The sequence below is a fragment of the Sarcophilus harrisii genome, chromosome 1 (genome assembly GCF_902635505.1).
Source record: "Sarcophilus harrisii chromosome 1, mSarHar1.11, whole genome shotgun sequence".
Taxonomy (NCBI): Eukaryota; Metazoa; Chordata; class Mammalia; order Dasyuromorphia; family Dasyuridae; genus Sarcophilus; species Sarcophilus harrisii.
In genome coordinates, this window is record NC_045426.1 from 89,330,720 (window position 1) to 89,357,331 (window position 26,612).

Below are 26,612 nucleotides of genomic sequence, written 5' to 3' on the forward strand. Positions count from 1 at the left end.
TATATATTCATTCTGCCCCAATCAAAGTTCAGATTGCTTCTACAAAGCAAGAAAACAGGGAGGAATGAAAAGACCTGAGGATTGAATCAATTTCCAGACCTAATAGTTGGGTCTTCTCATTTCTTTTAGTCCTCAATTTCCTCATCTGCAAATTGGAGCTGACACATTTGCTGTATATATAATCTCACAAGGTCGTTATGGGGAAAGTAGCAAATTTTATCAAGAGTTACAGAAATGAGAGCTATACCAAGTATTATCCCACAGAAACAATATTACAAAGGATGGGGTAGTAGCATAATAATTTTATTATTAGTTATGTTACATTACATGTTAAATGTTTTTTTGTGGACTGACCTAGGAGCTTAATTATTTCCCTTTTGACATGGTATATAACCCATTTATAAATTAAAGCTTCAAAATGGCCATGATTTATTCAGTAACACACACCCTCCAGTAACACAAGAGACCAGATCTTTAATCAGAAAAATTTTTAAAGCACCTACTACTGCTGCTTCCAGACATTGGACTAAGCTCTTATCTTGTAGAGACTATCTCCATGAGCTGATGTGACAAAAGTTTATGACATCAGTCAACTTTCTGTTGATGAACCAACTTTTCCATTTACTTGGATTGTCTTCAAGCTTTTGAAGCATGATAGAACCTGCCCAGGACTTGTGCTCCAGCAGTAAGAAACTGCAAAAATCCAAGGTCATCATTAGACTTCAACAGGATACTTAAGAAACCCTTTAAAAGAATAAATGTTAATCATTTTAAAAATTTTATTATTTCATTTTTATACCATTTTTATTCCCCAAAATATTCCTTCCCTCTTTCATCCAGAGATATCCCTTACAACAAAGGGAAGGAAAAATGAGGGAAAAAAACATTCAGCAAAACTAAAGAACACATCAATTCAATCTGACAGCAAACATATTTTGTCCCATGTCTTTAATTCCCCTCCTCTGCAAAGGTAAAAGAGCGGAATTCATAGCTTAACTTCAGGGCCTACCTTGGGGACTGTAATGACACAGTATCAAGGTTTTGATTTTTGTTCATTCCAAGTGCATTTTGCAGTCATGAGTTATGGTCTCACCTGTTTTGATTACTTCATTTTACCACAATAGCCCATTTGTTTTCTTATGCACTGTCATCCTTTTTTTGTTTTTTAAAGACATGATACTAGTCCATAATATTATAATGTATTGATTAGATTATTCCCCAACTAATAGACATCTACTTTGTTTCATATTCTTTGCAACTGTAAAGCTCCTATATAGGCAGCATCTATAAAGCCTTTCTATCTTTTATTTTCTTAGAATATATGCCTAAAATTAAGATCTCAGTGGGTGGGGGGGAGAGGAGTATATGCTTTTTCAGTTACTGTTTTAGTATAATTCTAAATTGCTTTTCAAAATATTTGGACCAATATTAGCATGTTTATAATTCCACTAGCTTTCCAACACTGATCATTCACATCTTTTATCATCTTTGTCAATTTGCCAGGTATGAGAAGAACATACTCAAAATGAACAATATAAGTATTAAAGAATAAATCACATGCCATTTTTCTTTGAATGTCCTTAATCTACTAAATTTCCTTTTCCTCTTCACCAATTTTACTAGCATGTCCGCTTCACTTAAATTGATTTCATTACTTTTTCATTCTTTAACTTATTTTCCTGTGGCTCCCTCCACCTTTAAAGATAGCCAATACTGGAATTTAAAGACTGAAAGAACAACTCAGTGGGGGGGAAGGGGGGCGGAAAGAGGGGGAGGGCATTGTGAAATAATGGCAATATGTCTACTGATAGGAAAGAAGAAAAATCTGAGAAACTTCTTTATGTACATCCAAGTACACCCCTGTCAATGACAGACAAATTAGAGATGCTGTTGCTTGCCTATTCATGATATTAATGGACCAGCAAAGTACTTACATTTTCTAATTCCAAGTTTTAGAAGGGAAACTGATTGGCATATTATGATCACTTTTAATCTCATTTACCTTTCCTATGGTTCAGAACAGATATTCTAAGAAGAATGATCTGAGAGAAGATGAACTGCAGCAGCAGTCTATTCTCATTTCAACTCTTCACTTACCTGCAAGATTCTGGGAAATGAAATCAAAGTGGCTGCAGAATGAGGTCGGTCATTCGAGATTTGTTCAGATCCATAGGTTCCAGCTTAAAAAGTAGAAAGTGCCTCGTTCAACCTCCTTTTTTAGAGGAGGAAAGGGGTGTCTACTTACCCAAGCTTCTATAGAGCTGACGCTGCTGGGCCCAGGTCCTTGGACTCCAGCTCAGCTCTCATCCTCTGCAAACAGATGTTTCAATAACTGGTTTCCTTAAGACCCTATCCGCCAACTAAAAATAAAATCACTGGATATGGGCTGTACCAAATCAGTGCAAATGTTCTCACACTGGAATACTTGGCAAGATTCCTCAGAACTCAAGGCACTCATGACAAGAATGTCCAAGCTAGATACAGGCCGGCCCCAACCCGACACTGACTAAATACCTAAGGGGCTTGGGGCCCATCCTCTCCCTTCTCTGAACTCATTTTCCTAACTATAAAATGGAGATAAGAAAACAGGGTTTATAACATGTTATACAGCAGGAAAGAAACTTAGAGATTATTTAGCCCAGGAGTGTGCTAATAGATGTTTAACAACCAACTTTTGGGGAGTAGAATGGGGGTAAGAGTGAATTATAGACATAATAGACTCAAGTGTAGTCTGCATTTTCTCCATCATTTCCTTTAGTCTAGAGACAATAGGCAATACCCCCCCCCCAAAAAAAAAAAAAAACAAAAAAACACAGATGTGATTATAAGAATTTGTTGATTTCCAAGGTGTAAATGTTTACAATGAAAATTTGACAATCAGCTCTCCTGAACCTGCCCAGCTCGCTCCTAATATACCCTTATCTAGCTCAACTTCCTCATTTTATAAAGGAGGAAAATGAAGTATAAGAGTGCTCTGGCTTTTATCACCCAGGTAGTACATAGCAGCGCTGGATTCAAAGCCAGGACCTCTGCTCAAAATCCAGGGCTCTTTTTCCTACGTGACACTGCCTATCTACCTCACAGATGATAACAACCTTGTTATCAGTGCTTGGCTGTCTTCCACCCTGAAAATACTGTGAGCATCCTAGGTTCACCTCCATGGGGCTACCCAAAGTGAAGTCTTTATAAAATTATACAAATAAACACTCCATCATCACCCTATTTCCTCTCATCCCAACCTCTTCCCTTCCTTTCAACTCTATGGTTCTATTAAGTATATCTTTCTGTGGGAAGCTGGTAGTTTTATAACTTTTATAAACAGTATTGTCAGATTAACTAAACAATTCCTCTCAATGAATTCTAGACCACCATGGCAACCCAGAGAGCCATACTTGGCCTTGAGAAAAATCCAAGATAATAACCATGTAGTCTTGTACCTTTCAAAATAAGTCAGGAAAACTCATACCAAAAAAGAAAAACTTCCAAAATGCATATAAAACAACAACCAAAAAAAAAAAAAAAAAAAAAAAAAAAAAAAAAAAACCACCAACCCAGCACCTTTAAGCAATGTTAATTTGGAAATTCTAAATGTAAAAATATTATAATTTGAAAGACTTCCAAGTTTGAGAAGTGCATAATGGAAGGATTAAATTGGCAGAATAGAGCAAGGTTATAGCTTAAGGGGAGTACCTAGTAATATAGTCATGTCAAAATAATTCCCTGATGATAACTCGCTTATTTTAATGAGTTGCTGGTATCATTTTCTGAAGGAAGCATTCTAGAGAGGCAATGTGAAAAAAGTGAAAATGTCATGAGGTTTGACAGGAAGAGATATGGGTGTGAATTCTGGCCCCATGCTCACTGGCTGAACCACCAGGGGAAATGCAGCTTCTTAAAGTCCAGGCTTCTCCCTGTGTAAAACTTGTCTAATAAACATCACAATTTCATTTTATTCTAATTTTTAATTGTTATTAATATTTAGGTGACTGTAAGAACTAATATATTTGTAACAACATACATTATTTTCGTATTTTTATCTGCTGTGAAAGAAGATACAGAATTGCTTATGTTTAGTCTTAGAACCCATGAAAATTAAGAGCTTACCCTTTATCTAAGACATTTATGAAGTAGAAGATGCTGATCTTAGGGATATTGGCAGGAATCATGCTTAAGACTTCTAATGTCTTATGTCTACTAAATCAAAACAAATATATTAACTGCTTGTGAGGTTAATGTACAACTAACTTGAGAAAGAAATTTATAGCGATAGGAATTATTTAATTCACTAAGAGTAAATCTGGTCATGTAAAAATTTACATTCCAGTGGAAATACATCTCTGAATACAGACTAAGTATATGGTTACAAACCTGAGGGCTGAAATCACTGGGTACATTGCAGTGTAAATATAAAACAGACAACAACAACAAAAATCCAACTTAATTAATAAATATAAGTATTAGAAAATTAGAACATAACATTTCCATAAACTTAATAGTTTTTCCTAAGATGTAAAAGTTGTTTATTTGGGGGTAATCTTCAATGTTGACATTCATTACAATTGCATGGCCTACAATTATATGTAATGTAAAACTAAGCACAATAATAAAACTATTAAGATTATACAAGTGTAAGTAATTCTTATGGGACCATCAGAGTCAAAATAAATTAAGATATTTAGTTCTATTGAAAAAAACATTCTGGTTCCAATAAATTAATTCTATAAAAATGGCTTTGCTAACACATTCAAATACAAATGTCTTAAATCACAATTTCAATATCTAGGGGGGAAAGGGAAATTAAAACAAATGAAGTTAGCAATAACATTACAGTAAAGAGAAAAAGTTATTTAATAGCTAAAATAACATTTCATTGGGTCAGAAAGGTTACTTACCTGTAATTGCATTTTCTGAAGAGACATCCTTAAACTGATCATTATTTCAGGGTGCTTTTCCTGCCCTCTGCAGGCAAGCTATAGAGTTTATGACTCTTATAACAAAGATTTTTAATATGATACTTATGTAGTCATTTGATGATACTTCTCAGTTATTTTTTTTTTCTTGGTGAAAAGAAATAAAAATGAAAGTAAAGGAGTAATAATATTTTTCTAGGAGTAATTAACCTAATCTCTTCTAGTTATGATATTCTGTATCAATAAGAACATATCTTTTTAGAGAATTGTTATTGACTACATATAATTCTTTTTCAAAGATAAAGTTGTAAGTCACCAGGATTTATTTCTGTAAACAAAAAAGCCTGAAGGTTCTCTTCCTTCCTTACAGGAAATTTCACTGTCCTCCTGTGGCATAAATCTATGGCATTACAGAAACTTGTTTGTCACCTCTAAGACTTGTTAAATCTAATGTGGAAGATTAATGATAATGCTAGAAGAAATAAAAGAAGCATGGCTGAGAATTTTTAAGTCTTGGGCAAGAAACTGAGAGAAGAGAAGGGGGAGAGAAAAGAAAAGAAGGAGAAGGGAAGGAGGGGGAGAAAAAAAGGAGAAAAAGAGGGAAAAGGAGGAGGAGGAGGAGAGGGAGAAGGGGAAAAAGGAAGAGAGAGAGAAAAAGGGAGGGGAGGAAGATCACCAAGAAAAAATATAAATAACAATAGTTATCCAAAAAGAGAAAAATAATAACTGTGAAGCAAATCCCATGTAACAAAATCCATGAAATGAATCAGTAGTAAAATACATAAATGCATAAAATATAGATAATAAAGTGAGCAAGGGATCTTAAGATGCAAAATTGATTTCATGGTTCACTAAGATGGGATCCATAACTACCATGTGGCTCTGGAAGTACATAATTCATTTTAAAAGACTAGAGTAGATAAGAAGTGATAAAAAGACATACTTATGTGAAAAGATATATGAGCTAGAAAATGGGAAATAAGGAATGAAAACTATTTGAATGAATTTTCAACTAGCAAAAAAACCTACAATTGATACTGCCATTAGAGTATATTACAGACCACTAAATTTAAAAAAAGGAAATGCATGAGGATTTGGGGGAACAGATCACAAGCCTAGTATAGCATAGTAGTGAGGGGCACCTTTACTTATCTGGACATTTGACAGAACTCACTCTTCTTTTTTTCTCTTTGCCAAAAGCAGAGCAGTTAACATCTTGCTTTTTTTTTTTTTTTTTTTTTAAGTATTATAGTATGCATCCTCTAAAAGGGCCAATTAGATTGATAGACTGATTCTCACACACCGTGAGAAACTAGTTGTTAAAAAAGATATAATGGGAGCCTTGGGGAAAGGTGGTCATTCCACATCATTAGTCACAAAAGTAAATCCAGCACAGTTTGCTATTTATATTAGATTTTAGGAGAGAAGTTTTCAAAGGATTCAGAGAAAGGACAGGTAGGATTGAATAGTCTAAAAGTCAACAAAGAACATTTGGCCCTACTAAGTATTTATTTATCATGTGTGAAGCACGGTACTAAGACTTACAATTACGAAGTCATGAATATTCACCCTTACATGTTGACAGAAGACAACATATCCACCAAGGGAGCAGTTCTAAGAAAGGGTGATCTGATGTGGCAAGTTACAGAGATGTTAAGTGGACTAAGAGGGGAGTTCACAGATAAGCTCTTTCCAAAATGGTGGTGTGTGTTTGATTCTCAGAGGAAAAGATGTAAAGAGAAAAAAGAGGTACTCCCAGGTTGACAGGATAGAAAATGACCAGGGTGAAGATGAAGATACAGAAACCAAGGAATGCAGGACTACATGGTTTCTGTGCCTCCTGGTCTCCGTGGTCTGGATTAGAGAGGGTGATAGCAGTAACAGTGGCAGTGCAAAATGGATATATGGCCTAGAATGTGCAGAACTACATGAAAAGTCAAAATTATTCAATGTTTTTGTTCTTGTTATTTTCTGCCATAGATGGTACAAAAAAAGGATAATCCAAGATAAGTAGGGAGATGGAAAGAAGTACCTAGATGCGTGGATAAGCTCAAGATATCAGACCTAGACAAATTTATCCCAGGGCTATGAGAGAAATGGCATCTTTATTCTCTATTCCTCTATAGCCAACCCAACTGGCCTTTGCTACCCTAGAGAAAAAATTCAATCCAACGCCCCACTGTCCTGTACAATACCTGCCTATTCCAGACCACAATTCCAGAAATGCCCTCAATCACCATCCCTCACTTCACTTTGTATTCTCTGAACATCTCTTCACACATGACCAAGAAGTCTAGGATAGTGAAAAATCTCAAGATTATACTACATATATTTATATGAGAACTGATTGAAGCAACTGGGATTGTTTGCCATAGGAAAGAGAAGTCTTAGGGGGAGGCAAGATCTCTGTCTTCAAATATCTGAAGAGGATTTATTCTAATTGGACCAGAAAGCAGAACCAGAAAAAATATATGGAAGTTATAAAGACACTGATTTAAATCTGATGTCACACAAAAAAGTCTAACAATTGGAGCCACCCAAAAAGGGAGGCTAGACACTTTAGAACACACTGAGTTTCCAATCACTAGAGGGCTCACGCAAAGGCTAGATGACCACCTTTCAGGGATGCAATAAAAGATTTTCTTGTTCAAGTAAAAACTTAACTTTGATGACTTCTGATTTGCCTTCCCAAAATGAGATTTGAAGATTCTCAAGTTAATCTCAAAGAAGCATATAGAAAACAAGATATGAACAAGGAAGTTGGGAAGTAGTCAAAGTTTCTGGTAGAAGTTTATTTACACATGAAAGTCTAATTTATTAGCTGAGACTTTAAGAGGACAACTCCTGGATTGAGAATTTTATGTTTTACTACCAGTAAATGCTTAATAATTTTGGGGACTAACTAGTAATGAATCTTTTTCCTTCAGAGACAAGGATTTGGGTTGAAAGTTGAGAGGTTAAACTACAAGATGTCAGTTCAGGCAATACCCAGGTGAGCTAAGCTAAAAATGACAGCTACTTTTAAATGTGAGGTAGCAATGCCAAGAGCAGCCGCTGATTCCATAATACTATGACTGGGTCTGAACTGTACTTTAAACTTGAAAGTATGTTCAGTCTCTGAGTTTGAATAATGCTATTTTTCACTGTAAACAGTTCTTACCCTAGAATTTTCCTTTTTTTCTTTTCTTTTCTTTTTTTTTTTGTATGAAAGCTTAGTCTAGCATTTACCTCCTTATAGTCTATAGTACTATCCAAAGAATGTAGTGAAGTTACATGAAAGGGTTACCAACTAGAAGAAAGCAGAGTCAAAACTTGGGGGTAAAGCTTTCCCTTGAGAAGTGCTACATATAAAGAATTGAAACATACCAGGGAATAGTTACACACTTACGAAAAGAGGATATTTGAGAGTAAACAAATAACCACAAGATGTGCTGAGGGAGCAAATTTGAGCAGCATCTGTCTAATAAGATGACTTTTTTTTTTTTTTTTTTTTTTTTTTGAAACACAGGTTTTCCTGACCCTGACTAGGGGAATTGAGAGAAGTCAAATGGGCACAATAGAGGAATACTGGCCAAGGGGCCCATGTAAGACAATAGATTTTTGGCATTTGTAAATTCTTGTCGGTATATAGCTTGACAAAGAGTTTGCAAAAATTAATATATTCTATCTCTAGTACTCACTGCCTAAGAATTAGAAAACGTAATCCTAGTCACAATTATATCCCTAGAGATGTTACCTGGACATGCCAGAATCTTTTTGAATAAGACTCAATACTATCTTTCCTGCCTAGTGCATAGCACTTTTGTGAAAATCATGAGTTAAAAAGTTCTTTTAGAAAGAGCTTAGAAAGTTCTATACAAAATAGAAATACTATTTCTTTCCTCTACTAATCTGATAGGTATTATAACAATATCGTTTAGAGCATTTCTAGACCTCATTCCATATCTCTCATGTAAACTGATTGTTTCAATACAAAACAAAATCCTAGCCTGCTGAAGAACATTCAGTTATTTTTCTCCCTAGTCTCTTCTGGGGTTCCTGCTTTTATATTTCATGTCAGAATGGTTATCCTAATTTTTTACATAGTTATGTATACACAAATTCATAGAATGTGGTATGTATGTGTATGTACTCCTATGTGTTTGACATGTGTAACAAATAACATTTATAAAGGACTTTAGAGTTTGCAAAGTGCTTTACAAACATCATTTCTTATGGTCATATTATGAGTTTTACTATTTCCATTTTACAGTGAGAAAACTAAGGCTGAGAGGAAGGGAAATGACTAATGTTACTGAGTGAGATTCAAAGCCACGGTCTTCAAGTAGACTTGAAGTCTACTCTCCTATCTACTAAGCCTTGTTGACTCATACTCTAGCGCCCAAAGCAGTAGCTGTTATCAGCATATAAAGGCTTGCTGGGCTAGTGGTCCAAGCTAGAGTGTGACCATAGTGATGGAAAGAATAATCATCAGACAAATTCCAGCTGAGGAGAGGGGGAGAAAGCTGAGATTTGTATGTAGCTTTAGGTATTGATTTCATAATCATTCTCTTTATGTCCATTAAACATTAGCAAAATTGTCTTACCTTCTTCTGAATACATATGGGAGTAACTGTTGATTCAACTCCAGGTACTTCTATGCTATTTTGTATTGTTAGCATTCGTGATGTCTTGCCTCTTAGTTGCAAATCCCTTGAAGGCAGGGAGTATATATTCCTTTTCTCTGTGCCCTCTTCCAAAACTTATAACAATAATTTGTGCAGATGGTATGATGACTACCTTACTGGTACACTAAAAAAAAATTACATACTCTAATATGTGTTTTTTTTAAAAAGCAAAAAACTTTGATTTAAGGGTAGACCTAACATCCTATCTTCTCCAAAGGGCATAGTGGAAGCCACAGTGTTTAACAAAGTGAAAAGACTTAAGCATTTATTTATAAGCTAAAATGTAATGAACCTTTGAAAGGAGTGGTCTTAAGTTCTATAAAACTCACAAAATTCTAAATTGTCCAAGAAAAAGGTTCCAAAAAACCATTATTATCCATATAACCATCTTAGAAAAAAAGAACCTTTGAAATAAGATGGTCTTTATTCCAGTAGGCCCAATTTCAATTTGGGGAGGAGAAGGTAGGGAAGGCCTGAATGAAACATAAGGGACTACAAGGACAATGTACAGTGTATCTGTGTATCAGAAATTGTACAGTCTTGCTTCTTCTATAATCATAGCAGCATTACCTGGTTCCACCAAAGCAATCTGCATTGTAGCACCATTCTTTTATCCACAATTTCTCAGTAGTCTTTAGGAAAATCATCAAGATAACCACATATGAAAAAACAAAGAGCCACAACCCAAACTGATAATAGTGTTGAGTTGTTGCCAATAATGGCAATTATCTAAATGATAATGTCAACAGGAGTCCAAATTTTTTTTTTTGTAACAGGTCATAATAACCATTTACACTTGTTAATGGGATAAAAATTAATCCTCAAATACCAGTATTTCAAAAAAAGTTCTCTTGATAATATGTCTAAAAATATTTCTTCACTACTTTATTTCAAGAGTCTGAAAGCAAAACCTTTTTAAAATGGTAATAAATTGTTAGTGGTAAATGTGATGAGAAAATAAAATGATGATTGTGAAAGAATAATGTCCAGAGACAAATCTACTTTTCATTATGCTCTGCACCCCAATTCTGACCCCTACCTCCAGGATGGAGTTTGTAGACCACAAGTAGCTTTGTTTCATGAGTAATTTTTACCAGGAGGAGAAAGCGTTAACTTCTGGTCTGCTAAGTGAAACACATAAATCAAACCCTCCAAAATCAATATAGGTTTTGAAAAGTACACTACATATAGCAGTTTTCTTTCGATTCTGGCTAGAAATGAGGCAGTAAAAGCAAAGACCAACATGCGTTTTTAAAATATACTATATAACTAGCTGCCTTTTTTTTTATTTTTGGCTAAAGAACTGGGCAGTAAATGAAAATTTAAGGTGTTTATAAGATATCCTGGAGGTGTTCTCAGCTAGAAAACTGCAGTAAAATTAAAAAGAAAAATAGAACAGTCTGCTGGCACAATTTTATAAACCTACTCTATCAAAGAAAACCATCAAGAAAGAAATGGAGTAAATTAATTTCCACATCTAAGGGAGAATATATGTGATTAATGCCCAAGCAGCCTCTGTAGTGTTTTAAAGTCCCAAAGGGAATGATTACTCCAGGGTACAGACACTGCAAGGAGCATTAGGTTTTCAAGGGCTGAAAGGGAATTCATTTGAAAGCTTTTAAGAAAAATATTGAGAGTTTAATACGCAACTAAGCAGTAGGTTTTATTTAAACAGGGTATGCCTGTACTCAAAAAGGCAAGTTGCTTCTTTCTGAAGAGCTTTAATTTTCTTCTTCTTATTAAAATACAATCAACTCGCAAAAATGTATCTTATATTTAAAGTTGAGAAGAGGCTGCAATAATTCAAGAAGAGCTCCTGTCAATTGTTTGTTTGTTGCATTAATATCTATATATAAATTACTTAGAAACTAGACAAAATGTTTTAAAAGAAATTTCTGCATTTGGCACTTTGTATTAAACATCCCGCCTGTGGCTTCTCCAGAGTTTCAATAAACTAAATATCCAGAAGGAATAACACTTCTGTACTCCATCTCATTTTACTAAACAGATCATCATCACATTACATCATCATTTTACTAAATAGATAGAAGTATTTTTTTTTCTCTCTCACAGATGTAACAGAATGGCAGACTGTAAGAGATCTCTGAGATAAGTCAATCCAACTTTCTTAATGATAGTTTTTCTCATAATTGAGGAAACTAAGGCCTAAGGGGACTATAGGTCTTGCCCACAGTCACTTACCTAGTTAGTGTCAAAATCAAGGATCCGATTCCCATTCCAGGAAAACAAACAAACAAATTCACCACACAAGTTCACACACTGAAGGTGCCTATATGCACAGACAAAAGAGTTTGTTTTGTTTTGTTTTTTAAACTGTAAAGTTGCCCCTCCAAAAAAGAAATCTATAAGTTTTCCTTCAGTGCATGGAAATTTCGTTAGTGAAAGTCTTCAGGACCCCTGAACCCCACTGTCAGTAAGTAGTCTTAAGTGACAGACAGCTGACTTCAATCACTCCACAATGATTAAAGTTTCTGACTTCTTTTGCTGCTGGGAGAAGGCTTCAAAACATGCATCCAATTCTGGAAATTATTTCATGATGTCTTCTCCATAAATGAAGACTACAGAAACAATGAGAGAACAACACATTAAGATAATCACTTATCCTAAAATAGTCATTTGTGTCTCCTGAGAGTTTCATGTTACCACCAACCACTGGTCCCCCGCCTGAGATTCTAGAGCAGCTTCTTCATTCTGCGATTCTGTTTGTCGATAGTCAGGGTCGTGCGCTCCACGGAGGAAGTCAGGCCATCAAGGACTTCATCCTGCCTCTCAAGTTCTGTCTCGGTTTCTAGAGCAATGCTCTTCAGTTTCTTCAAGATCTATCAGAGAAACACAGCAGTATTCTTCAAACACCTATTCATAATCAAAGGGAGTAAAGGAGAAGAAATCTCTTGCATCCACACATTTACACAAGCTGCCCATAATACCTGAAATCCCCTACACTATGGAGCCTCAGTTCAAATATCACTTTCTCCATGAAGCCCCTCCCAGATTCCTAGTTATTAGTGTATTCTCTTTTCTTAAATTTCTCTATGTTTACATATCTGTTTACACATGGAACCCTCTAATGGAATGTAAGCTCCTTAAAGGCAGAGATTTGTTTAGTTTTGTCCATGTATTCCAAGTACTAAATATTGTGCTTAATTAATAAACACATGATAAATTTAAAAATCAACACCCTTACACAAAAGAAAACATTGTAACTGATGTGAAGCTTCAAAGAACAAAGCTACAGCATGGGTTGGAAGACCACAGGGCCTCATGGGAAGAAATACTGTGAGACTGCACCTGGAAAATTTTATTCTTCAATTCCAGGCTATAATACCACACCCACTACTGACAAACCGGGGTGGAGAAGTAGAAAAAGCAATAGAAATGATCCAAGGGGTTGGTGGGATTGAAGACAGATGAAAAGAACTAAATCTATTTTGGCTGACATTGGAAAGGAGATGAAATCATAATACAGCATACACTAAAACCTGTTTAGTTAAAGATAAATATTTAACAGTGGTACTGTCTAAAGAAAAACTGAGTTTTAAAACAGAATGGTTTACTGACCTATAGAGTAAATATGCCCAAGCGAAAATGATATTACTGAAGATATTTAAAATCACAATTATCAAAATAATGAAGTAAGTTAGATAGCATAAAGAAGAGGTGATAGGACTGGCCAATGTGACCTCATCAAAAACATGACATTTCTCTATATTTTTTTAAATTTCATGCTATATTCTTCAGATATTTTCATAACCCAATGAGGGCAAAAATTTTATGGCAATTCCATTGAGCTTAATCATGTTCTATTAACTATTCCTTCAATCAGATAAACACTTCCAGGGTTTGAGCACAATTTCTGAATCCATTCAACCTGACACCAAAAGAAGGATGCCTTTTAAAAGAAATATCAATGACAAACCACTGAGAATCAACATCTTCAGGAAAGGAACTGAAGAATCTGAATTAGTATACAGGGACATCTAATTTTTCCCTATGGATCAATATCTCTACAGATACTTTCCAAAATATTTTGTTACTATGGTCATAACAACAACATTTGTGTTTTTAAGGTGAAAAAACTATGCAATTACTTCACAGAAATAACTGCTCCTATTTGGCTCTAACTCTCATTTACTGTAAATTGTATTTACACAGAAAGCAGCACACAGGTTTGGGGCATCAGATAGACAGACAGATGGAGAAATGATGATATTTAAATGGTCAAAAGCCAGGTCTTTTATAAATGACATTTGATTAACCTTCCTAAAACAACAATGCTGAAAATTACGGCTGGTAGAATCTCAAAAGTAGACTTTATGGGATTGTTCATCATCAGGCAAAAGAATAAATCACTGACAAAAGTTAGCAATCTCAGAAAACAACACTTTTGTACCATTAGGGAACCCAATGCTGGTGGAAGCTCCATCAGTTGAGTCACTTTAAAAACTGGACAGAGCCCTGGAAAATATACTGTAGGGAACAATCCAGCTTTGGCAGAGGGGGATGGACTACATGACCTAATACAGTAGGTCTTTTCCATCTCTTATTTCTATGATCTCATATGGCTAATGCCCAAACAGCATAATAATAATTAAAAAAAAAATCTTAGTTCACCACTATGGCATATAGATCCCTACATACCATTTTTTCACATGGATAACTATCAACTCTTAGTCTCTCATTCCTCATCTATCAGTTTTTCTTTTACCATTAGGAGCCAATGAAGGGCCAATCACACTGAATTTTTCTAAAATTTTTCCAATAGATGCTGCCTTTAAAAAAGCAACCAGAAACTCTTCTGATACAAGCTGAAGGAGCTTCCATAAACAGTGCCAGCAGTGTTCTCTAAAATGTGTACTTCTCAGCAGGTTCTTTCTGAATGTGTTGCAAAGAATAGATATTAAATTAAAAAAATCTTTTGGAGCAATGAATTTCTAAACCACAAAAAAAAAGTAATGTAATGGAAAGAATGCTGGATTTGGAACCAGAAGGAAAGAGTTCCTATCTTGTTTCTCTCACTTACTACCCTGATCATAATACTGAGCTTTTCTAAGCCTGAGTTTCCTCTTCCATAAAATATGGTTAATATTTCTCATAATACCACAAAACATTAACCTATTCGCCATTCACCTCTGAATTAGCAAAGAATAAGGTTCAATGTGGGGATATTTTGGATGGTAGTTTACTTTGTTGTTGTAATTCGGTTGTGTCCAACTTTTTGTGACCCCATTTGAGATTTTCTTGGCAAAGATACTAGAATAGTTTGCCATTTCCTTCTCCAGTTCATTTTACAGATGAAAAAACTGAGGCAAACAGGATTAACTTGCCCAGGGTCACAGCTAGCAAGTCTAAATTTAGATCTGAACTAAGATCTGACTCGGCCAGCACTTCATTGTGCCATCTAAGTGCCCCAAAAAGGTAATTTATTTTACACCTGACATGTTTTCTCCTCCTTAGGTTGAAAATGGAAACTTTTAAAAGTCACTCAGGTATAGTTCCTCATATGCCCTTACTAACAGGATGCAGGAAAAGACAGCATAGAGTCAAGAAAAACACTGAATTAGAACTGAAGCAGAGTATAAAACAACAAGAACAATCTCACTCATATCCCTGAGTAAAAGCTCATTCCTCTCTACTAAACCATGAATGTGCTAGATAAAGTACTGGATGTAAGAGTCAGGAGAGTCAAGTCCCAATCCTGCCCTAGAGGTTTACTAAGCTGTACAACCCTGGGAAAATCATTTGCCCTCTCAGAGCCTCAGTTTCCTCATTTGTAAAATGGAATAATAATAGTTGTACTAACAATCTCATAAGGTTTTTGTGAAGGAAGCATTTTGCAAACCTTGATGTGCTATACAATGGGAGATCATGTTACCGTCTATTAATAGGAAAGTGTTTTATAAACCTTAAATCACTTAGAAAAATGGGAACCATCATCATCATCATCTCTTCCATGTAGTATGTGTCACTGAATAGTCAAGCCAGAAATGTGAAGTCTGATTCATTCCATTTTACCTTAAAACTTTAATTTCCTTTTTGTGAACAGGTCACTTTAGTTAGATTAGATTTTACAAGTTATTAAAACAAGAGTTAGTTTTCATCTATTTGCACTTCTAAATTGATAATGTCTTAAGAAACACTGAGATTATAAGAACATTTAAATAATTAAAAATCAACAGGAAATTATTTGCCACTTCTATGGAGTCTCACAACTATCAGAAATTCTGACCCTCACAAAAGTCAGAGGAACTAAAGAGCCTAACTACACTGAAGAGTTTAGAAAAATGAGGGTTCTGAGGCCCAGGGAAACAGAAGAACTAAAGAGACTATAAAGAACAAGTCAAAAAACTTGATTAAGAGCATATCTTGTAGCAAGCATTGGGCTAAGCATTAGAGAGGGGATAAAGAGGCAAAAGACCTTCCCTGACTTCCAACTGGACCTGGGCTTCACGATGGGAGGGAGACAACTGGCAAACATGCATGTGTAAAAAAAAAAAAAAAAAAAAAAAAAAAAAAGTTATGTACCAGATAAATAAACAAAAGAGGGAAGACCCTGGAATTCAGAAGGATTAGGAAGAACTTCCTAAAGAAGATGGAATTTTAGGTGAGATTTGAAGGAAGCCAAGGGAATTCAGGAGGCAGAGATGGGGAAAGAGAGCACTGCAGACATGGGGAGACAGTCAGATACAATGCCTGGAGTCACACATGGAGGATCTTGTTTATGGAACAACAATCACTGGAGCAAAGCGTATGTGGGAGGAATAAGGTGTAAGAAGACCAGAAAGGTGTGTAACTGTGGGAGAAAGGGGAAGAATAGGTTATGAAAGACTATGAATGCCAGACATGAAATTTTGCATTTGATCCTGGAGGCAATAGGAAACCACTGAAGTTCTACTGAATAAAGGAATAACAGAGACAGACCTTTGCTTTAGGAAAATCAGCTTTGTGGCCGAATGGAAGATGGATTCAAATAGGGAGTGATTTGAGGAAGGCTGACTCACCAGGAGGCTATTACAACAGTTAGAATAATTAAATGTGAGGAAATGACAGCCTGCATTAGAGTGGTGGCAGTGTTAGTGGAGGGAAGAAACCATATGTGAGTGAGAGATGTTACAAAGATGAAATCAACAGGTTTTAGCAACAGTGTGGATGTGGCAGATGAGAGATAGTGAGGAATCCAGGATGACCACTAGGTTGAGAGCCTGAGGACTGGGGTACCCTCTTTAATAATAGAAAAAGTAGGAAAGGGAGAAAGGGTTTAGTGAGGAAAGATGATTAATTTAGTTTTTGAGATACTGAGTTTCAGATGTTTAGTAGACATCCAAATCAAGATGTCTGAAAGGTAGTTGGACATGCTAGATTGGAAGGAAGAGGCAGGAAAGGAAGAACTGGGAATTATCAGGATAGAAATACTGACATTTAAATTAATATTAAGGTAATTAAATCCATGGAAACCAATGAGATCTGAAGTAATATAGAGAAAAAAGGATCATAGATCCAGAATTGAAGAGACCTTAAAGGTCATTTAATTCAAACCCAACCCCTTCCCTGCCAACTTTTTCCCCCCAATAAATGAAAAAACTGAGGCCCAGGAAGGATAAGCACAGAGCTGATAGCCACATAATGGCATTCATTAGAGGAAGGATTTGAACCTAAGTCTTCTGATTCTGATCTAGTGCTCTTCCCTCCATGCCATTCTTTGTCCACCATCTTTGATGAGGCAACAGATCTGGCACCAGCACTCCTAAGTGCCTCAGAACCCAGATCCTGGCATCTGAAGGACTCAGGTCCTACGCTTCAGCTCAGAAGCACCCTCAGCCATGACTGCCAGACTCCCACCATGGAGGAGAGCATCCTCTGCCAAGGCTGGTTCCCTTGCCTCTCACCTCCTCCTTGGTCAGCTTTGCTTTCCCCTTTACAGCTCTTTTCTCCCTTTGGAAATCACAAAATACAAAAACAAAATGTTCATGTTAAACTACTCAAGCAAGAACTCCCTATTTGATAAGAACTTTTTTTAAAAAAAATACTTTTATATTTTATTTTTTATGATAAGCAGTTTTTTTTAGTTTTCAAAATACATGCAAAGATATTTTTGAACATTTACCTTCACAAGTCCTTGTGTTCCAAATTTTTCTCCCTTTCTTCCCCTCACTACTCTCCCCTATAGAACAAGTAATCCAATATAGGTTAAACATGTGCAATTCTTCTAAACCTATTTCCACACTTATTTGATAAGAATTTGGAGAAAACTAAAAGGTAATGTGGCAGAAATTAGGGTTAGACCAACATCTTGCATGACCTGAATATTATTGTATTGTATAGATTGAAAAGCTTGTATATCTTTCATGGCCACTGCTCTAGAGGATAAATTCCAAAGCAAACAAAGGATAGATGCAATTATCAAAGATTAAATAATTTTGATTGCATAAAACAAACAAAACTAAGAAATATATATAATATAGAACAGCTGACTGGAGAAAATTTTTATATTAATTATCTTTGATAAAAGTTTGATATTCAAAATATATAGACAACTAAGAGAAATATAAGAGACCAAAAACCATTTTCCTGATATGGAAATTGTCAAAGGATATGTATAATTTTCAGAAGAATTGCAAACTATTAACCATCACATAAAAAATGCTCCAAATCATTAATAAGAAAATACAAATCAAAATGACCCTGAGGCTTCACCAAATTGGCAAAAATGATAAAACAATGAAATAGTCAATGGTAGAAAAGCTATATTAAGACAGATACATCATTGGTGTGACTATTAATTGGTATAACTATTCTGAAAAGCAATCTAGAATTAGTCAAATAAAGTGACTGAAGTGTTCAGTTCCTCAGACACAGAGATTCTGTTACCAGACATTTATATCAAGGTGGTCAATGAAAAAAGCTTAAAATAAATTGTGATATATAAATATAATAGAATATTATTACACTGTAAGAAATAGTAAATACGATAAATACAGAACATGGAAAAACTTGCACATAATGTTGCAAAGAGAAGTTAAGCAGAGCCAGAAAAATAATATATGCAATGACTGCAGAACATTGTCATAAAGATGAATATTGCAAAGTATTAAAGGACAATCTTGGCCCCAAAGAAAAAATTTGAGAACATACATACACCTTCCCCTGCCTACCTTTACAGAGAGAGGGCACCAAAGTGTGAACCATTGCATATGATGTCAATTTTTTTTTTTCTGATTGATTAGTTTTGTTGAAATTTTGTTCTCTTCTTCCTTTGAAAAAATTTTTTCTCCTAAAAGATGGCTCTATACTGGGGAAAAGGAATACATGGAGATAACAAAGTAAAATAAAATGTTTACATGAATATTATTATAAAACTTTGTCCTTTAAGAGGGCTTGGGCACTTGCCACCTGAGGACTGCTCTCAATAATTACAAATATTTTTGTATAACTTCATGTATAATTCTAATAGTTATGCTGCTGCTGTTAATAGTGGCAGATGGTAAATTAACTGACTCTTTCATAGAGCAACTTTTAAAAAAATGGCCAAGGTAAGAACAGATGTAAATTCCCAGAGCTTTGCTTTATTTTTTAACATATGATATACTATCTTAAGAGAGTATCCACACTTTATTCTAAGGCTAAGATGCTTCAGTTGGTTACCATATAAAAACTGAACTCCAAAAAAGCAACTCTAGCTATTCCAAATAAAAGCTCTCAATAAGACAAGGAGAAGCAGCACACAATAGCTGATAAGTCAGCTCTGGGTTCAAGTCCACCTTTGATGTGACAGTTTGTCCCTGGGCAAATCATATAACCTCTTAGTGACTTAAGCAACTGTCAGATCATTTACTGATCTTTTTTGGTAGTAGAGGTTTCTTTGTGGCGAATACTACATATTAACGAAACCATTGCTCCAGACTCCCCCAAAATCATCTCATAGAAATCATAGAAATCAAGAAAAGCCTTTAAACAGATAATCATTCTTCAAATAGTCCAAAACATTTTACTTGTCAATAATAGCACTTGAAACTAAGGTTGGGGTCTGATAATAAAAATTCCAAGAGAATGAAAATTATATGAATAAAAATTCACAACTGCTAATATCTATGAAATCTTGGTAAAGATCCTTTTTTCCTTTACAAGAAGGACTGAAGTAATTAAATGGCATCGTGTGAATTCCATATAACATGGGATGGAAAGAATGGGAAATCTAAAGTCTGGCCAAACTTTTAAAAACAGTTGCTACTTTTGTGGCCTAAGATGACAAACTGTCTAGTCATCAATGTACAAATTCTACTAATGTATCACTATCCTATCAGCCAAATCCTAATTGGGTTTTAAGCCAATAATTACAATTTAAAATAAAGTCTTCATGAGGGTTCAGAAAAATCAGGGATTATTAAATGGACTTGCTCAAGAATGCTATTTCCAGACAGATTCTTACCTAATTAGAATATCGACCAATAAAAATCAGACTATATATGTGTCTGTGTATGTACACACACAAACACACATATATTAGCATCTCAAGTAGCAATGAAATAAATAAATATAGAGTATATTTAAGAGGGGCACCACAGTCTACTGAAAAGAACACTGGTCTTAGAAGAGCTAAGTTTAAATCTCAGTTCTTGATTTCTGATCCTCAAAGGTCACATTACCTATTGCACAGGATTATAAGGAAAGTGCATTGAAAACTTTAACATAGTAATGAAATATAAGTTACTTAAAATATACATGACATATAAACATAACTGTGCTTTATTCAAGGTATTTATAGCTTACTACTATCTGATATCTTCCTAGCCCTCTAGCCTTATCTGTTTTACTATCTGAATCTGTTTTCTACTTTGAATATATCCTTGTACCCTATCCCTGGACTGTCCTCCCTCCAGAATTTTGTCTGAATTGCTATTAGTCCAACACAAACATTCTCTCCTCCAGGAAATCTTCAATGGGATTCTCCTTGTCAGTAATTTCACTTTGTCCTTCTCTGAGAATCACATTACACCAAAGTGCTTGTTCAGTGCCTCTCCATTTCATTCTTCCATCAGACTTGTAACCTCCATGAAAGTAGGCATGCTGTGTATCTAAACTTTTAATCTCCCCCAGTGTGTGCCTAGTACAGTGCTCTGGACACAGGAGGAGGAACTTAACAAAAAGTTTGTTAAATAATAGTCATCTATTTAGAAACCAGAGAAACACTAAAAAGCTCTATACAATTTGGACACTTAACAATAGGGAAAATGGAGAAAGGATGAAACCATAACAACAACAACAAAACCCCATAAATTACTGTTACAATGATGTTTGAATCAGTGAAAGGTCAACTTCTGGGAAAGGTGAGCAGTGCTGAAATTATGCTGGGATGATTCAGTCAGGATGTGGAGAGGCACAGATTGAAAAAATACAATGGGATGCCTAAGGCTAAGATATAGAGAATCAAGAAATCTTTTAACTGGCCTGTACATGAGACCTAAAGCTATTCCTCTGAAAACAAGTCTGTAAATGTAATCAAGATGCAAAAGACTAACACACATAATGGTCTTTTGGGCTATTTTATGCTCATTAAGATTTACAAGTGTGGCTAACTTCAAAAAGGAAGGGCAATAACAGTATATCTAGGTCAAATAAATAAAATTTTCACCTTAACAGTTCTGAACTTGGTCAGGACTTACTAAAAGCAAATTTGTGGTTTAGTAATAGCTACTAACAGCCTTTGATCTTTGGGTGCAAGCAGTAACTGACATTTAAGCATGGCACTATCTCAGTGAATCTTTGGCAAAAACTGGTAAACATCACAAAGTGAAACATCACAAGCCATTAAATAACAAGGCAGTATCAGTCTGCTCAGAGATGGGCTGGGATCAGCCAATTTGCGGTGTTTGGTGTTAAGTCACAGGTGCTTTGGCAGAGCAATTGTGAGAAATACATGAGACTGGGTATACCAGGACTCCAATCATTTCCTTAAGTTGTTTTTTTTTTTAAGTGTATCTTTAAAAAGCACAGAAGAACCCCTTATTCAAACAGATGTTTATATAAAAGTTTCATCTCAGCATCTTCTCCTCTGCATGTTCATGATGCTAGCCTAGGAATCAGACACCCTGGGCTGTATTCCAAGATGTGTCACCAAAAGAGACCCTCGGAAGCTCACTTCTCAACTGAGCTTCATTTTACTCAATTGTAACAAAGTAGAAAAGCTTCCCGTACTTCTGAAGGAGTCTCCTCTGAACAACTGCTCACTAGCACGTTGGTATTTCTAGACAAGTTTATGTTCCTTGCCACCTCAAGACACAAGTTCTAACTTTGGGGGCCTGCCCATAAGTAGCCACTACACATTACAAGTACGGCTCATTTGATTATTAAGTTGATCCTGAAAAAGAAACAGCAAACTTCTCTTACAATAAAGAATTGCTGAACAGACAGAACTTAGATAAATCAAGCTGTCTGCAACTTAGAATAGTTCTACCAGTTGGGGCCATTAATATCCTGTAGTGAAGGAAAGGAAAAATTTTTGGCTTTCATCACAGCAAAACCTCTGGAGACTGTAAAGAACATGCTATATTATAATTAATCATATTCAGCAAACAAAGACCACCACCAAAGGCCTGTACATATACTTTCTATTTCATTCTTTGTAAGCCACCCATATATAGACTGCCTAACTACATTTTATACCTAAAAGCAAGGATAACAAGCTAAGAGAATACCAGCTGGGGTTAGTGGTCACTCATGAAGCTTAACAATAAGCAGATTTATCAAAAGAAAAACAAACCAACTAGAGGCTTTTCAGTATGAAACAAATAAATTTATAAGATGACATTAGAAGAAACTCCCTTAAACTGCTAAAATAATACCTAGTACACGTAAATGTGCTCCTCTCAGAAACTACCAATTATTGGCAGACAAAATGAAACAAGTTAATTACTGAAATGACAGTGACAATGAAGTAAGTGGTATTGAGAAACTAAAGGTTGCCCCTTTGCAAAATGGCTCAGAGAAGTCCTGCCTATGCAGATTTGAATAAGTTTTCTAAAAGCATAAGGACAGAAAATGGCCACAGGACTAATTCCCATTTGAATGAGACTTACAATTATTCCTTGCACATTGCAACGTTCTCCACTGTGATTTTTTTTTTATCGCAAATTGGCATAAGAAATCAAGTGGGAATTTTGGGGAGTTCTACAGAAGTCCCAGATGACACGGGAAGGCCAGCAAATGACAGAGCCTATGGTTAAATACTTAACCCAAATTTTACAATAAAGTACTATAACACCCCATTTAAAAAAAAAAAAAATCAGACTTTTTTGATACAAAGCTAGGGCCAAAAAGTTTTGCTTGGATATTCCAGATCGCTAGGGGGCATCACACCCATAACCTCACCTACCCCTTTGTCCCCTCCCCTGCATCCCTCCCACCCTGATGATGTGGAAGGGATGGATAGCTGTATTCTATTTTGCTTAAATAAGAGTAACTCTACCACTGTTAACTATTAAGCCTCTCACTGCCACTAATTACAACTTCTTCAAAGGATCTAGAGCAGGGGTCCTCAAACTTTTTAAATAGGGGGCCAGTTCACTGTCCCTCAGACTGTTGGAGGGCCAGACTATAGTAAAAACAAAAACTTTGTTTTGTGGGCCTTTAAATAAAGAAACTTCATAGCCCTGGGTGAGGGGGATAAATGTTCTCAGCTGCTTCATCTGGCCTGCGGGCGTAGTTTGAGGACCCCGAAGTTGCAGTTCAAATCATTTCAAGCAACACTTATAAGATCTACTGTGTATTATGTGAATAAGATACATTCACAGACACACACAACATATATATATATTTACCTGTGCATATAAAAATACAAGCTATTTTGCAAAAAGGGGAAAGAGGACACTTAATATCTGAAAAGTTAGAAGTGGCTTTTGCTCTAATCCTTAAAGGTAAATAAGGATTCCAAAAGTAGAAGGTGAGAAAAGTGAGCTCAGCCAAGGGGAGAGCAAGTTCAAATGCATGGAGGTAGAGGAGACATGATCTATCATGTGCACAAGGAAGAATGAACTCTGCTACTTCTGCTTTCTTTTTCTTTCTTTCTTTTTCTTTTTCCCTGAAGCAATTGGGGTTAAATGACTTGCCCAGGGTCAACCAGGTAGGAAATGTTAAGTGTCTGAGGCCAGATTTGAATTCAGGTCCTCCTGACTTTAGGGCTGGTGCTTCATCCACTGAACCACCTAGCTGCATCCCTATTTCTGGTTTCTTTATTAAGATCTAAGACTTTTTCATTGGAAATTCACTGTAAATTTCATTGGAAAACAAAAATGAGTTTAAAAAAAGAACCGATTCCAAGATAAGTAAGGAGATAACAACAGAAGATCTAGTTGCCTTAGATGAATTCAAGTCACTTGGCCCAGATGAACTATATCCTTGGATATGGAAAGAAATTAGCAGTTCTAATGCCGAGTCACTGTCATCAGTAATATCAGAAAAACTGTGAAAACAACAGTAGGACCACAAAAATTAGTGAAAGACAAAAGACCCAATTTGAACCAAGAGAAAAGAGGGCTCTGCATACTACAGACCAGTAGTATGATTTGAAAGGAACTTCTGGAATAGATCTTTAATGAGATAATGAAACATCTAGAAAGGGCAGTAATGATTACAAAGAGCCAGCATGGTTTAATGAAGAACATGCCTAATTACATTTATTTTTTAAACAGGATTACTAAATTAGTAGAAATGCTCTCTTTCTGCTTGTGTACATACATATGTAAGTGTGTGTGTCTCTCTCTGTGTGTGTGTGTGTGTGTGTGTGTATACACACACTATATATACACACACATACAGATATATCTTCAATTTTAGTAAAAGCTTTTGATAAAATACCTTGAAGTAGAACTTGCTTTTCTGGGTCTTTGGTAACTGTGGCTACAGCATCTGCAGGAGTAATGACTAGATCAGAGTAATCTTACTTCCCAATATGATGTCTGAGGACCCTGAGCCGCAAGGACTGCTATTCCCAAGGGTTCAGGATGCTGGTCTGTCTTCATCAGGATCTGAGGGAAGATGATGGCAGTGATGATGATTTGACTATCCTGACATATGCTACCTCCTCTCTCTCCCTCAGGCTTCTTTCCTGCTTTAGCTAGGCTGGCTTGTCTGGAATGACCATTTGTCATTTTGTATCTGACTGGCTTAGATGGCTGTTGAGATTCCTTCCAATTTTCAAATCCTATGATTTCACAAAACAGGGCAATGTGGCTGGAGTTGATATATGCATGAGCAAAGTAAAATGTCAAATAAATCTAGAAAGATAGTATGGACTCAGATTATGAAGGGCATTTGGCATTTAGGCAAATGGAATTTTCATTTTATGCTAAAAGCAAAAGGGAGCCACTGAAGCTTCTTGGGGATCGGATAGTAGTAGTGATTGGGAAACAACATGGTCATATCTGTAACTTTAAGAATATCAAATTGCCAACCATGAAGTAGATGAACTGAAGAGAGATAGCCTGGAAACAGAGAGGCCAATTGCTAGTGAAGTAGTATAAATAAAAGGTGATAAGAACTAGAATGAATTAGAATGCTGGTCTTATGAGTTGAGAGATGCAAAAGACATTATCAAGACAGAATTAATGAGAATTATACCTAACTCACCCTAGGGCAGGAAGGCTAAAAGGAAAGTTGAGGCAGACTGAGATGTAATCAGTCATCAAATACTCTTCCTATCACATCAGATTACAATCCTCTACAATTTGATAGACTGGCTCCATGAGATATTAAGGCCTAAAAAATTTCATAATCTGGAGGTCAACTATCCAGTGAACAATTTCTCCATCATAATCCTCAGATGAATAGCACATAGAACATCAATAGGCCCATACTGAAAGTTTTTCCAGCTTAGTAAAATCAATCAGACCTTTGGCACAGGTTTCTAATTTACATCAAGTCCTAAACAAGAGGCAGAACCAAAATGGTGGAGTATAGGAAGCTGAACTTGCCAACATTTCCCCCAAAACAACTTTAAAATAGTGCCTCACACTGAATTCTGGAGTGGCAGATCAAGGTAAGACATTTTTCCAGCTCAAAATAACTTCCAAAGTCAGCAGGAGAAGTCTGTGATACTGGGTGGGAATCAACACAGAGTAGGCCATTGCAACACCAGCAGCAGACCCTGGAGGCAGCCACAACAATGGCAGTAGCAGCTTTGGGAGCTCTTGGCCCCAAAATGGTAAAGGGGACAGACACGCGGGTCAGACAGATTAAAGAAGCCCCTTTGCTGGCACTGGGTACAAGACTGCCTCTAACACAGTTCTGTGAGAAGAGCAGCATAGCACTTGTAGCCAACCACAGGAGCTTACAAGAGCAGCATAGCTGCAGCAACAGGTGAGTAGAAGCCTTGGTCAAAGGTCCAAGGCAGAGAGAAGTACCAGCTTCTTCTAGGGGAAAGAGAGGAGTCTGTGCCCAGAAAGCAATGACAATACCTTTCTTTGGATCATTCTACCTTGGAAACACTAGAACCTTTCAAATCCCCAGAACTAGCTCTAAAAATAGCAAAACCAAAAAAGCAGCAGAAGCATGGGACAGCATGAGGAAACAGTCCAACTTTAAGATAAAGTTAAAAAATAAAGAAATAGGCTGGAAAAAAGAGCAAACAACAACAAAGCCTGACCACACCCCAAAAATCTACTATCAGCATTAAAGAAGATCAAGACACAAACTTAGAAGATATCAATGTCAGAACAGCTAAAAGCAAAGTCTCATAGAAAAATGTGAATTAAACAAAAGTCCAACAAGAATTCCTGGAAAAACTAAAAAACAAAAAAAAAAAAAAAAAAAAAGGATTTTAAAAATAAAATAAAAGAAGGGGAGGAAATATTGGGAGTAGGGGTAAAGGGGAGAATGAGAAATGATGCAGAAAAAATATAAAGAGAGAGTCAACAGCTAGGTAAAAGAGTCACAAAAAATACTGAAGAAAATAATATCTTAGAAAATGCCACCTACATCTAGTGAGAGAACTATGGAGACTGAATATGGATAGAAATATATATTT

General features: G+C 35.9%; 1 protein-coding gene and 1 long non-coding RNA gene across 3 annotated transcripts in view; both read right to left on the bottom strand.

Annotated features, from left to right (window-relative positions):
- Positions 1-547: 547 nt before the first annotated feature.
- Positions 548-3,497, bottom strand: LOC116422439. The gene is made up of 2 exons (XR_004233080.1): positions 2,098-3,497; positions 548-744 (listed from the first exon to the last, which is right to left on the bottom strand). It is a non-coding gene; the product is annotated as an uncharacterized LOC116422439 (long non-coding RNA).
- Positions 3,498-6,130: 2,633 nt separating this feature from the next.
- SNAP47 (synaptosome associated protein 47) overlaps positions 6,131-26,612 on the bottom strand; it is a 66,215-nt gene continuing 45,733 nt past the window's right edge. Inside the window, exons 5-6 of one of the 2 annotated variants that reach the window (XR_004233089.1) lie at positions 24,446-24,615; positions 12,340-12,417 (exon numbers count right to left, since the gene is read on the bottom strand). Coding sequence is in view for 1 of the 2 variants with exons in the window: in XM_012543453.3 (XP_012398907.1) it covers positions 12,271-12,417 (147 nt within the window). In the remaining variant the exon portion in view is untranslated. Of the gene's footprint in view, positions 12,418-24,445; positions 24,616-26,612 lie in introns of both variants that reach the window. The other variant, XM_012543453.3, reaches the window with a different exon arrangement.